This window comes from Myotis nattereri, assembly GCF_964212035.1.
Source record: "Myotis nattereri genome assembly, chromosome: 1".
Taxonomy (NCBI): domain Eukaryota; kingdom Metazoa; phylum Chordata; class Mammalia; order Chiroptera; family Vespertilionidae; genus Myotis; species Myotis nattereri.
Genome location: NC_138075.1, coordinates 89,979,887 through 89,993,345, shown reverse-complemented (window position 1 = coordinate 89,993,345; position 13,459 = coordinate 89,979,887). Strand labels below are relative to the sequence as shown.

Here is a 13,459-nt window from a genome sequence, read left to right as displayed (position 1 = left end):
AAAAATATATTTTATTGATTTTTTTTTTATGGAGAGGAAGGGAGAGGGATAGAGAGTTAGAAACATCGATCAGCTGCCTCCTGCACACTCCCTACTGGGGATGTGCCCACAACCAAGGTACATGCCCTTGACCGGAATCGAACCTGGGACCCTTAAGTCCGCAGGCTGACGCTCTATCCACTGAGCCAAACCGGTTAGGGCTTAACTTTTGCTTTTAAAATTTTCTCCATTTTATGTTTGTTTTTCTCTTATTAATTTTTGCTTTTTTCTTTCTCCTTTTCTTGATTTTATTTTGATGGTTTTTTTTAGCTAATTAATCTTAGCCTCACATTTTTTTTCATATAAGCATTTTTGAGGCTATGATATTACCTCTTAATAATGTTATAGCTACAGTCTACTAATTTTGATGTTATTCTTTACTTCTAAATATTTTTTAATTTTCATGTTAATACATTCTTTGTCCTATGAGTCACTTACCAATGTATATCTTTCAAACATTTTTATATAATTCTAGTTTTCTTTTTTCTAACAATTTTTTTGGTCAGAGAATATAGTCCTTATAGTACTAATTACTTAAAATTTATTATAATGTATAGTTCAATATGTAGTCAGTCCTCATAAATATCCTATGTGCTTGAAAATAATGTATTATTTTGAGTTCAGTAATCATTAAAGTGTCTTATATCAACCTTATTGTGTTTGTTAACTTTTCTTTGTCCACACTTAAAATATTTTGTCAGCTTGATATCAAGTTATAGAGAGGGGTGTGTTAAAAATCTACTACTCTGATAGTGTTTTGCCTATGTTTTCCTTTATAGTTTCATGTATTTTTTTAATATATATTTTATTGATTTCAGAGAGGAAGGGATAGGGAGGGAGAGAGAGATAGAAACATAGATGATGACAGAGAAGCATTATTTGGCTGCCTTCTGCATGCACCCTACTGAGGATAGAGCCCGAAACCCAGGCATTTGCCCTTGACCGGAATCAAACCCAGGACCCTTCAGTTTGCAGGTCGACGCTCTATCCACTGAGCCAAACTGGCTAGGGCTCATAGATTTCTTTTTATATATATATAATTTGAACCTGTGTAATTAAATAACAGACATGTTTGTAATCATACTAGAGGCCCTGTGCATGAATTTGTGCATGGGTGGGGTCTGGCCAGCCTGCCCCGATGGGGGCCCATTGGGCCAGGCCAGTGGGGGGGAGGAGCCACAGGCGGTTGGCCAACCGGCCTCACCCCTGATTGGGGTGGGGTGCCGATCTAGGGCAGGGCCAGTCAGGGGGAGGAGCTATGGGCAGATGCCTGGTTGGCCCTGCTCCCAATTGGGATGTTGGGGGACTATCGGGGGCCAGGCCCGTTGGGGTGGGAGAGCTGATCAGGGCTCGGATCAGGCTGGTTGGCTGCTGCAGTGCCCGTCATAGCCACCGGTCATTCTGGTCGTTCTGCCATTTTGGTCGCTGGCCTTTTATATATATAGATCTTGGTGAATTAAACCTTTTATTTATGGCCTTTGTCATCTGTAGAGTTATTTTTGCTTAACATCTATTTTATATACTATTAGTACATTTATATTGCTTTTTTTTCGTTAGAATTAGCCTCATGTCTTTTTTTTTTAAGTATTTTCAACCCTTTTTATATAATTAGGTTAAGAGTATTTTTACTGTTTTACTTTTGTTGCCTGAATTGTATAAAAAATTTATTTTGAAATTTTGCTCAGTGGATAGAGCATCAGACTGAAGACTCCCAGGTTCAATTCTGGTCAAGGGCACATACCTCGGCTGCAGGCTCCTGCCCCTGGTCAGGGGCATGCGGGAGGCAACCAATCAGTGTCTCTCACATCGGTGTTTCTTTCCGTCTCTCCCTCTCCTTTCCATGCTCTTAAAATTAATGGGAAATGTATCCTCAGGTGAGGATTTAAAAATATTTATTTTGTTATGAAAATGTGGTCTTGTGAGTGACAAGGACATATTTCCTTTTTAAAAAGTTAAGGCAACCGGGAAAGTACCTAAAGAAAATAATAACTGTAAAGTATTTCTTTTAATTTTCTAAGTACTATTGCTTTATTATTTAATTTATATAAATTGTTATATGTAAAAAAAATAAGAAAGTTGTAACATTTTTTTTCGTTATATGCTTAGAAAATCTCAGTTGACCTTTTTCATGTGATTTTTATTCTCAGAGTTAGATTTTGTTTTGTTTCAATTAAAATCTTGTTTTTAAATATATTTTTATTGATTTTTAGAGAGAGGAAAGGAGAAGAATATATAGAGAGAAACATCAATGAGAGAGAAACATTATTGATTGACTACCTCCTGTATACTGGGGATTGAGCCCACAACCAGGGCTCAGTATGCCCTCACCAGGAATCACACTGGTGACCTCTTCGTTTGTGGGTTGACATCATTATCTCTCTTCCTCTCCCTTCCTCTCTCTCTAAAATCAATAAAACATATATATTTTTAAATGGTCTATATCTCATTTTATAACAGGATAGAAATGTATGTATTAGTAGTTTTTGACAGAGTAAAAGGCATCTAAAAAGTATCATTTCTTTTCTTTTTTTCACTAGGCATTTTTATTACCAATTTGTGAAGCAGCAGCAATGAGGAAAGTGGTAAAAGTATATCAAGAATGGATTCAGCAAGAGGAAAAACCTTTGTTCATGCAAGAGCCTGAAGAACTTGTGATTTCTTCTTCAGACATACCTTGCATTGACAGTGTTGTAGACCATGATATTTCAATGGAAGAAGGAGAAAAGAGAGAAGAGGTAAAATGATAAGACTTACATACTTTATTATTCATTTAATAGATTAGATTTTTAAAAAGTATGTTAACACACATATATTTACTAATTGGGAATGTAAAGATAACATTAGTATATTTTATAATTTCAGTAAGACATATTGGATACAGGATAGTTTGTTTATGTGCAGATTCTTAGGTACCTTATAGTATGTTTAGGATTCCGTAGATCAGTTTATTAAAAATCTCTGGTCTTCTCATTTCTTGTGACAACAAAACACTCCCACAAATTTCAAAGTGTTCTGTAAAATGTGCCAATTGAGGAAGTTTTGGAGATACAAGCCTGAAAAAACATCATTTCTATCTTCACATAACTTATGATTTAGCAGGAAGACAAATATACAAAATAAATAGTATAAAACAATATTATTTTTGTGATCTAGTGTGTGAAAGAGGTAATATCTAAGAGTTTAGGGAAGGCTTCAGGGAGAAGGTAGTGTGATGTTAGGAGCAGGTAACAAATGGGAAAGGAACCGCATAGTGTGAATAGAATCTACAAAAATGTGAGAGACCTTAAAATATTTTTCAATTGGCTGTAGCTAAGAGCAGGTGGGGGAGAATGATAGGAAATATGAGATAGGCAAGAACTAGACTCTGTTCAGTGACAGGTATACCATTGTAATTGGCTTTGATTACATTCTAGACCAGTGATGGTGAACCTATGACACGCGTGTTAGAGGTGACACACGAACTCATTTCCTGGTTGATTTTCTTTGTTAAATGGCACTTAAATATATAAAATAAATATCAAAAATATAAGTCTCTGTTTTACTATGGTTGCAAATATCAAAAAATTTCTATATGTGACACGGCACCAGAGTTAAGTTAGGGTTTTTCAAAATGCTGACACGCCGAGCTCAAAAGGTTCACCATCACTGTTCTAGACACTGGAAAGCCTTCAAAGGATTATGAATAGAAAAATGCATGAGTATTTACATATTTCAGCAGTATTATACCAAGCCTCAGGTGGAAGATAGATTGGAGGCCAATCTGGAGGCAAGAAACTAGTTAGGAAATATTAGCGAAGCAAGTTCAGAAGGGAGATGCTAAGTACCTGATGAAGATAGGACAGTGGCAGTTGCAATAGGAATATAAGGAAAAAGACTGATATATGAACTACTTTGGTGGTAAAATCAACATACATTGATGATTAAATTGGCTGAGAGAAATGAGAAATGGGAGGTATCCCAAGTTTCTTTCCTTGGGTAGTTGCCATTCATTCTTTTTTAAAAAAATATATTTTATTGATTTTCTACAGAGGGGAAGGGAGAGGGATAGAGTTAGAAACATCGATGAGAGAGAAACATCGATCAGCTCCCTCCTGCACACCCCCTACTGGGGATGTGCCCGCAACCAAGGTACATGCCCTTGACCGGAATCGAACCTGGGACCTTTGAGTCCACAGGCCAAAGCTCTATCCTCTGAGCCAAACCGGTTAGGGCATTGCCATTCACTCTTGAATAGGAATTTTAAAAATGCAAGTTTGGTGGTGGTGGCCAAGGCGGCAAGAGAGGTTGTTGGTAGGAAGTTGGGGCGGCGGGGGGTGGGGGGGTGGGAGGTGGGGGAGACTTAGTTAATAAACTTCCTTTTAAACATTTTTAATTTGTGGTGCTTGTGGATCATTCAGGAAGAACTATTTGCGAAAGGTATTGTTTTGGCTCCTCAGAGCTGAGTTCAGTGCTGCTCCTGGCAATGGCAAAGTATTAGATGAAACCACCTGCCTTTTACAATGATAAGCTCTAGAAAAAAATATTTAAAAAAACAAACTATTTGAAGATACTGGTGAGTGACCAAAAGCTGAAAGAAGCTAGAGAGTAACTTTAAGAAAGAGAACAACGTTGAGTGAAATTTCTGTTTGTGTGGCTTTTCACAGATAAGGGAAATCTCTAGTAAGATTTTGACAGCTAAAACTCAAGCAGAAAGCTGCAAGTTTAGTGGTTTCAAGTATCAGAATTTTTCTACAGATAACATGAATTTTACTAATCTTAAGTAGGATAAATAAAAGCAATTTTCTATTTTATTTAAGTTTTTTAGATTAAGGCATTTACTTTGGAACGAAATTCATCTCTTTCAAGGCTGTGTAAATGTGTAAGTATACAGAGTGGAGGTTTATTCATTCAGTACATAGGAAAATGTCTCTATATCTGAAATGATACAGTAATCTCTGGTGAACAAACAGGGTTTGTAATCAAATAAAACATCTTCTGTTTTGAGAAGATGCTTAGCAGTGGTATTCAATAATTTCCAGTTACTTCAACTTACTGATTTGTCATAGCATTCTTAATTAATGAAATACTAAAAACTTGGTATTTTGCTTCAGGAAAATGGGGCCAACATTGCTGATCATGTTCGAAATTCCACTTGGGCAAAAAATGGCACCTACCAAGATGTTCTTCATAATGCCTCTGAAGAAGCCACAGAACAAAACATACGAGCTGGTACCCAGGCAGTTTTGCAGGTGAATCACTTTTTTATTATTTTTTAAAAATAACATAATCATTAAATATTTTCAACATAGTTCAGTATTTCAATGTAGAGTATATAATTTTTTAAATGTAATAAATTTGCCAACCACCTTTATCAGCCCATCTTGTTTTCTATCTTTCTTTTATATCTTACATCCAATTTGACAACAAATTCTGTCAGTTTTCATAATGTATTGGAACTAGGATTGAGCACTCACATTACCTCTTGTGTCCAGGCCTCCACAATCTTTCATCTGGGTTATTGCAGTAAACTCCTTTTTGAAAAAAATATGTCTTTATTGATTTCAGAGAGAGGAAGGGAGAGGGTGAAAGATATAGAAACATCAATGATGAGAGTGAATCATAAATTGCCTGCCTCCTGCACACCCCACATTGGGGATCAAGCCTAAAACCTGGACATATGCCTTACCAGAAATCAAACTGTGACCTCCTGGTTCATAGATTGATGCTCAGCCACTGAGCCATGCTGGCCAGGCTGCAGTAAACTCCTAATTAGTATTTTTGCTTCCACTTTTGCCCACCCATCACCCTGGTAATCTCAAAATAATAGCCAGAATGATCCTATTAAAAAAAGTCAGACCATATCATTTTTATGCTTGAAACTTTCTAGTAAGTTTATCATTAATCATAAAAGCAAAAGCCTTTTTAATGGTCTGTAAGGTTTTATTTACATCACTAGAGGCCCAGTGCATGAATTCGTGCACCAGTGGGGTCCCTCAGCCTGACTTGCAGGATTGCGCTGAAACCGGCTCTCTGACATCCCCCAAGGGGCCCCAGATTGCGAGAGGGTGCAGGCCAGGCCGAGGGACCCCACCAGTGCATGATCAGGACCAGCAAGGGACTCGGGAGGTTGGCCAGCTGGGGAGGGATCGTGGGAGGGCTCCAGGGCGTGTTCAGCCCATCTAACTCAGTCCTGATCGGCCGGACCCCAGCAGCAAGCTAACCAACTAGTCAGAGCGTCTGCTCCTGGTGGTCAGTGCACATCATAGCAAGCAGTTGAGCGACCTTAGCATATCATTAGCATATTACGCTTTGATTGGTTGAACGGATGACCGGACACTTAGCATATTAGGCTTTTATTACATAGGATTATAAAGGACTAGAGGCCCGTTGCAGGAAGATTCCTGCAAGAATAGGGCTTCACTCCCGCCTCTGCTGCCTCACGCCTCCCCCCGCCTCCAACCTCTCGCCACCTCCCGTCTCCCCCCACCACCTCCCGCCTTTCCCGCCTTCCACCGCTGCCTCCCGCTGCCGCCTCCCACTGCCGCTGCCACCTCCCGCCGCCGTCTCCCGCCCCCCACGCCCCCCACCGCCCGCGGCGCCCCGGCTCCCGCCTCCACCACCTTGGCTCCGTTCCTGTCTCAGCCGCCTCTACTTTGCTCCCTTCTGCAGCGCTTCACTTTCTTCTAGTTGTCTTTAGTCTTTGTTCCCAGCCGGTATATGCAAATTAACCTCTATCTTTGTTGGGTTAATTTGCATACCGCTCTGATTGACCGGTGCGCGTAGCAAAGGTACAGTCAGTTAGCATCTTTGTCTTTTATTAGTGTAGACTAGAGGCCCAGGGCACAAAAATTTATGCCCTTTGGGGGAGAGGGGGTTCCTCAGCCAGGCCTGTGCCCTCTCACAGTCTGGGACCCCTCGGGAGATAACGACCTGCTGGCTTAGGCCTGCTCCTGGGTGGCAGAGGGCAGGCCCAATCCCTAGGTGCAGCCTCTGGTCGGGCTCAGGGCAGGGCTGATTGGGGAGTTGGGGCGCCACCCCCTGCCATGCACAGAGCAGGGTGGATCGGGAGGTTGCGATGCCACCCTCAGTCACACTCAGGGTAGGGCCGATTGGGAGGTTGGGGCGCCACCCCCTGTCACACTTAAGGCAGGGTCGATGGGGAGGTTGCGGCGCCACCCCCTGTCGTGCACAAAACAGGGTTGATCAGGGGGTTGGGGCGCTGCCCCCTGTCACGCACAGAGCAGGGTCGATCAGGGGGTTGGGGCGCTGCCCCCTGTCACGCACAGAGCAGGGCCCATCAGGGGGTTGAGGAGCTCCCCCTTGTCACTCACAGAGTAGAGCCGATCAGTGGGGTTGGGGCGCTGCCCCCTGTCACTCACAGAGCAGGGCCCATCAGGGGGGTTGGGGCTCCGTACCCTGTCATGCACAGAGCAGGGTCGATCAGGGCGTTGGGGAGCTCCCCCCTGTCATGCACAGAGCAGGGCTGATCAGGGGGTTGAGGAGCTCCCCCCTGTCACTCACAGAGTAGGGCCGATAGGGGAGTTGGGGCACTGCCCCCTGTCACACACAGAGCAGAGCGGATCAGGGGGTTGGGGCGCTGCACCCTGTCACACTCAGGGCAGGGCCGATGGGGAGGTTATGGCTCTACCCCATCACACACAGAGCAGGGCCCGTGGGGGTGGGGGGTTGGGGCGCCGCCCTCTATCACCCACAGAGCAGGGCTGATCAGGGGGTTGGGGTGCTGCCACTGTCACACTCAGGGCAGTGCCGTTGGGGGGGTTGGGGCGCCGCACCCTGTCATACACAGAGCTGCAGGGTGATCAGGGGGTTGTGGAGCTCCCCCCTATCAGGCACAGAGCAGGGCTGATCAGGGGGTTGGGGTGCCTTCTCCTGTCATGAACAGAGCAGGGCGGATAGGGAGGTTGTGGCCCCGCCCCCTGTCACACACAGAGCCGCAGGGCGATCAGTGGGTTTGGGCGCTGCCCCCTGTCACGCTGATCCTAGTGCCGGGAGGCCTCGTGGCTCCGCTGATCCCGGTGCTGGGAGGCATATTACCCTTTTACTATATAGGATAGAGGCCTGGTGCATGGGTGGGGGCCGGCTGGTTTGCCCTGAAGGGTGTCCTGGATCAGGGTGGAGGTCCCCACTTGGGTGCCTGGCCAGCCTGGATGAGGGGATGATAGCTGTTTGCTGATGGTCACACCCCTTCAGGGTGGGGGTCCCCACTGGGGTGCCTGGCCAGTCTGGGTGAGGGGCTTAGGGCTGTTTTTAAGCTGGCGGTGACTGAAGCTCCCAACCGCTCCTTTTTTTCTTTTTTTTTTTATTCTGGGCCAGCTTTAGCTCTGAGGCTTGGGTCCAGCTCTTAGGCCTCCGCTGCTGAAAGCAGGTATCTGGTTTGTGTGGGTTTTATAATCGAAACACTGTATCAATTCCAGCTCAGAGATCCCGGCTGGCTGAAAGCAGGTTTCTGGGGTTTTGTTTAGCTTCTATATTTGTAACAATGTTTCAAACTGCAAGCTCAGAGGCCAGTAGCGGCAGGCGGGGAACGTTGGAGTCCTCCGTCACTGAAGCAAGCAATCCTCATGTTCGCGCCAAGCTGCCTGGCTGCCAGCCGCCATTTTGGCTGATAGTTAATTTTCATATCGCCCTGATTAGACAATGGGAAGGGTAGCGGAGGTACGGCTAATTACCATGTTTCTCTTTGATTAGATAGGATTGTTCCTCAGAGTGTAATCCATAGACTGACTAATGCTGGCCCACAACATAATTGTAAAATTGGGAGTATGTTTATAAACTGAGTCATCCAATATAATGAAAGTTTGAATTTGTATGTCTTTTTGCATTTCCTTTTTCCTATTCTTTTTTTTAAATCATATTTATAATAGAAACTTTCTGCTAAAGATTGGTGGAAGAAACTTCTTCTTTTACTACTAGTAGTGAGAATCTATGCTTCACATGCTCTGTCTCTCTTTCTTAATGTATTTCCCTTTTCTCCTTCCTCACCTTGTTCTATACTCCTTGCTGTTTCTCATATGTGCTGCACAGGCTGTCACCTCAGTTACCTTATATCTGCATCTTCTTTTGTCTGGAAAGCTTTTCTCCCAAGTTGCTACAGAGTTCAGTTTTGTCTTTTCCTTTTCAATTTATTCATATTCATATTCATTCTCTGCTCCCCGCTCCACCACTTCCTTTTGAATGAGTGGTGGTATCCTTGAGGACAGTGAGATGGTAGTGAGTACCCTTGTCTTGTTTTTGGCTTTTGGCAGTATTTCTCAGGTTCAGTTGCTGTTATAGCATTTGTTATATTTTTGATAAGTACTCTTTTTCAAATTAAGGAATTATACATTTTTTCCTAGTTTACTAAAATAAAGTATTTTATTTTAATAAGTGCTGAATGGTTTTTCTGAATACATTGTGATGATCATACTTTTTTTGCCATTTAACTCTATTGATAGAGTATATTATATTAACAGGCTTTTCTGATGTCAAGGCATCCTATCATTTCTGGGGTAAATACTAGTTGGTCATAAAGTATTATATTTTGCTCAATTTGAATTGCAGTCATGTTCATAAGTGATATTGGTCTTTTATTTACTTTCCTTATATAGTCTTTTTTTGTTTTGGGTAATAGGATTATAGTTTTATAAAAATAAGTTGGGTGGTTTTTCTTCATTCTTGTCTCTCAAACAGCTTGTGTAAAATAGGGATCATCTTTCATAAAGGTTAGGCAAAACTTTACCTGTAAAGCTTTCCAGGCCTGGTGTTCAGAGATGGGTCAGGGAGATCTTGATTACCAGTTCACTTTAATTCATGGTTTCAATGCATACATCTTTTTTATTTCTTCTTGAGTCACTTTTGGCAATTTATGTTTGTCCACAAAATAATTTATTTTGCCCTGGCCAGTGTGGCTCAGTTAGTTGAGAGTTGTCCCATGCACCTAAAGTCACTAGTTCGATTCCTAGTCAAGAAACACACCCAGGTTGTGGGTTCGATCCCCTGTTGGGGTTCAGGAGGCAAGTGATTGATGTTTCTCCCTAACATCAATGTTTCTCTCTCTCTCCATCTCCCTTTGTCTCTCTCTAAAAATCAGTAAAAATATATTTTTAAAAAGCATTAAATTTTCAATTATTAGCATAAAGTTATCCAATGAACTATCATCATTTTGAAATTCTCTTCTGGATATATAGTTGCATCCTTATTTTATTTCTAATGTTTTTTTGTACCTCTCTTGCATTTCTTGGTCAGTGTTGCTAAGCTTATAGTCAGCTTTTTTCTATTTTAAGTATTTTAAAGTTAGCTTAATATACTTTTCTCACATGATTTTACAACGTATTTTGTTATACAGTTCATCCAGGGGATTTAAATCAGAATTATGAATGTAAAAGATGTAAATGTCCTAGGTTTATAATGGATGCAATGTTCTCTTTTGCAAAGTGTCCTTGAGTGCCTTTGCCACATACCTGTTACCATTGTAATTTTGTCCTCAATAACAAAGTATAATTAATGATTTGATTGTAATGAATTTAATTGAAGATACATATTGATGGATCCTAATTAGTAGCACTATAACATATAGCCTGTTTATACAGTCTGTTTATTATCAAAAGAGATGTATAGACATTGCCAGTAAACATGTAAAAAGAGGAAAGATGGTTTTGAACACCTCATTCAGAAAACTCTTGATTTGGGTATCATTTTTATTCTAAACTATTTGTATTTTTTTTTTTCGTTCCTTTCATTTTATGACAGCAATAGCATTATTATATGAAAGCTCTCAGTTTTAAAAAATGCTGTTTTTTACTTACTTGGGCCATGCCTAACAGTAATTTAAAATTTGTCTAGATAAACATAAAATACACAGATTTAATATTTCAGGGTATCAAGCTTGTGGTAGAAGTAGAATTATATGTAACTAGAGGCCCGGTGCATGAAATTTGTGCACTGCGGGGCTGTGTCCATCAGCCCAGCCTGCACCCTTTCCAATCTGGGACATCCCTCTCACAGTCTAGGACTGCTGGCTCCCAACTGCTTGCCTGCCTGATTGCCCTAACCGCTTCTGCCTGCCAGCCTGATCACCCCCTAACTGCTTCCCTGCCGGCCCTGTTTCCTCCAACTGTCCTCCCCTGCCAGCCCGGTCGCCTTTAATTGCCCTCCCAGCAGGCCTGGTCCCCCCCCAACTGCTTTCCCCTGCCAGCCCAGTCACCCCTAACTGCCCTCTCCTGCTGGCCTGCTCATTCACAACTGCCCTCCCCTGCTGGCCATCTTGTGACCACATGGGGGTGGCCATCTTTTGAGAGGGCGTGACAGTCAATTTGCATATTACCTCTTTATTGTATAGGGTTAATCTATTGTCTTATGCTTTTAAATTTATTATTACCATAGTCAGCATCTAAGGTTTTTTTTTTCTTTGAATAAGAAATTTGTCATTGAAATTCTATAATGAATGGCTAATGATTTCTTTTGTCTTAGGTGTTTATTATAAACTCATCAAATATATTTCTTCTTGAACCTGCAAATGAAATAAAAAGTCTTCTGGATGAGCACACAGATATGTGTAAACGTATTCTTAACATTTATCGGTTCATGGTTGTGCAAGTATCAATGGACAAAAAGACTTGGTAAAAATATTTATTCTTTATGTTTTTTATATTGTGTGTATGGGTATAGTAGTTTTTAGAGAACAGTGTCTGTGAACAGGGCTTGTTACAATGTTTTATAGGCTTCTATTATTGAATAAATGAATATAATATTTTATATAATTACAACGACAACAATAGTCTCCTTCACTTTATCTCAACATCTTTTTAATAAAATCTTAAGACAATGTTTTTATTGATTTCAGAGAGAGAAAGGGAAAGGGACAAAGAGATAGAAACATCAATGATGAAAGAGAATCATTGATTCGCTGCCTCCTGCACGCCTCCTACTAGAAATCAAGCCCACAACCTGTGCATGTGCCCTGACTGGAAATAAAACTGTGACCTCCTCGTTCATGGGTTGACACCCAATCACTGAGCCACACTAGCCGGGCTATCTCAACATCTTTGTTCAAACTTCCAAAAGCCCCGTGGCTTATTTTTCTAAAATGAGCATATGATAACCTCCTGTGTCCCCAGGATTGAATGCATGTATGCGTGTGTGAATGAATGAATAAGTAAATATGGAATGTATGAATGCCTGATTCCTCAGCCTAGCATTTAAGGCCATGTACAGTCAGGCCCTTGCTTACTTTCCAGCCCTTTCTCAAACCTAAATGTCTTACAGGGTGGGATTCTGCCTCCAGCCTTATCAAATTTCCTGAGCACATCTGAACTTTCCTTTACAATGTCTAATTCCTGCCATTTTTTGTTGTTGTTATTGTTAACTGTCCTTAGTTTCACCTTCATTTTTCCACATATCTTTGTACTTTTTTCTTTCTTCCTTTAATTCTGTATTTGTACCTCTGTTATAGTTGTCAAATTGTCTTAATCCCTAAATTACTTGTATCAATTTCTGTTTATCTCACTGAATTGAGAGGCCCTAAAAGGTATATACTGGTTGTTTTGTTTCTATATTTCCTGCATTTCTTAGTATAGTACCTTAGCTAGTATTGGTACTCTATAAAGATTTGTTTAATTGAATGGAAAAAAATAGGCCTTTGGGGCAGATGAGAAGAGCTGTTCTTCCGTTTTTATAAAAATGGCACATGTTCATTATTAAATTCAAAGAAAAGTTTGAAAAAGAAAATAAAAGATGGCCAAAAGTTCTCTCACCAAACCACACACACAGTTACATAGTATTATGCCATATATGTGTACCATAATTTTCGTTACCAGTCACCTATGGATGGATATGTAGTTATTTCATTTTGTTGTTGGAGGAGGGGAGGACGGTCAACATCCTTATACATATAATTTTTCTCCATGACTCATTCTTAAAGAATGGAAGTTCTTATTCAAAGAACATGCTTAATTTATATTTTGCTGTATGGAAAATGGTTTTATTTTGAAAAAAATCTTTATTAAAAGTATTAATATAATTGTATTTATAAGTAGTTATTGTTATTAACTTATTTAGAACACTTTTTTGTGCCAAGTATTTTTTCAAGCATTTTACGTGTATTTTCTTAATCCTGATAGCATCCTATGAGGTTGATGATATCTATTTTTTATGATTCTTAGGCACAAGAGATTGAGTAATTTATCCTTGTTCGCACAGCTGAGCTTTGAACTGTGGTCCTTCTGACTTCAGAGCCCTAGTTATTATTTGCCAGTAACTAAAATACTTTGAATAATTATTTTGTTAGTTTGCCCTTTTTTACCTTTTAAATGCTTTGATCAATGCTGTGGAGCCAGGTTAAAGAGAGTCTTGTTTTAAAATTGGAACATAATTTTACAATTCTTTTCATAAATGCTATCAATTCCTTTAAGTAAAAGCATAATGAAAGATTACCCACATATTT

At 40.7% G+C, this 13,459-nt stretch overlaps 1 protein-coding gene across 4 annotated transcripts in view; it reads left to right on the top strand.

The window, feature by feature from the left end:
• Nucleotides 1–13,459, top strand: part of RALGAPA1 (Ral GTPase activating protein catalytic subunit alpha 1) — a 273,082-nt gene that overhangs the window by 70,608 nt on the left and 189,015 nt on the right. For all 4 annotated transcript variants that reach the window (XM_081090070.1, XM_081090072.1, XM_081090071.1 and 1 more), the window contains exons 11-13: nt 2,577–2,774; nt 5,130–5,267; nt 11,488–11,636. In XM_081090070.1, the coding sequence (XP_080946196.1) occupies nt 2,577–2,774; nt 5,130–5,267; nt 11,488–11,636 (485 nt within the window). The remainder of the gene's footprint in view (nt 1–2,576; nt 2,775–5,129; nt 5,268–11,487; nt 11,637–13,459) is intronic.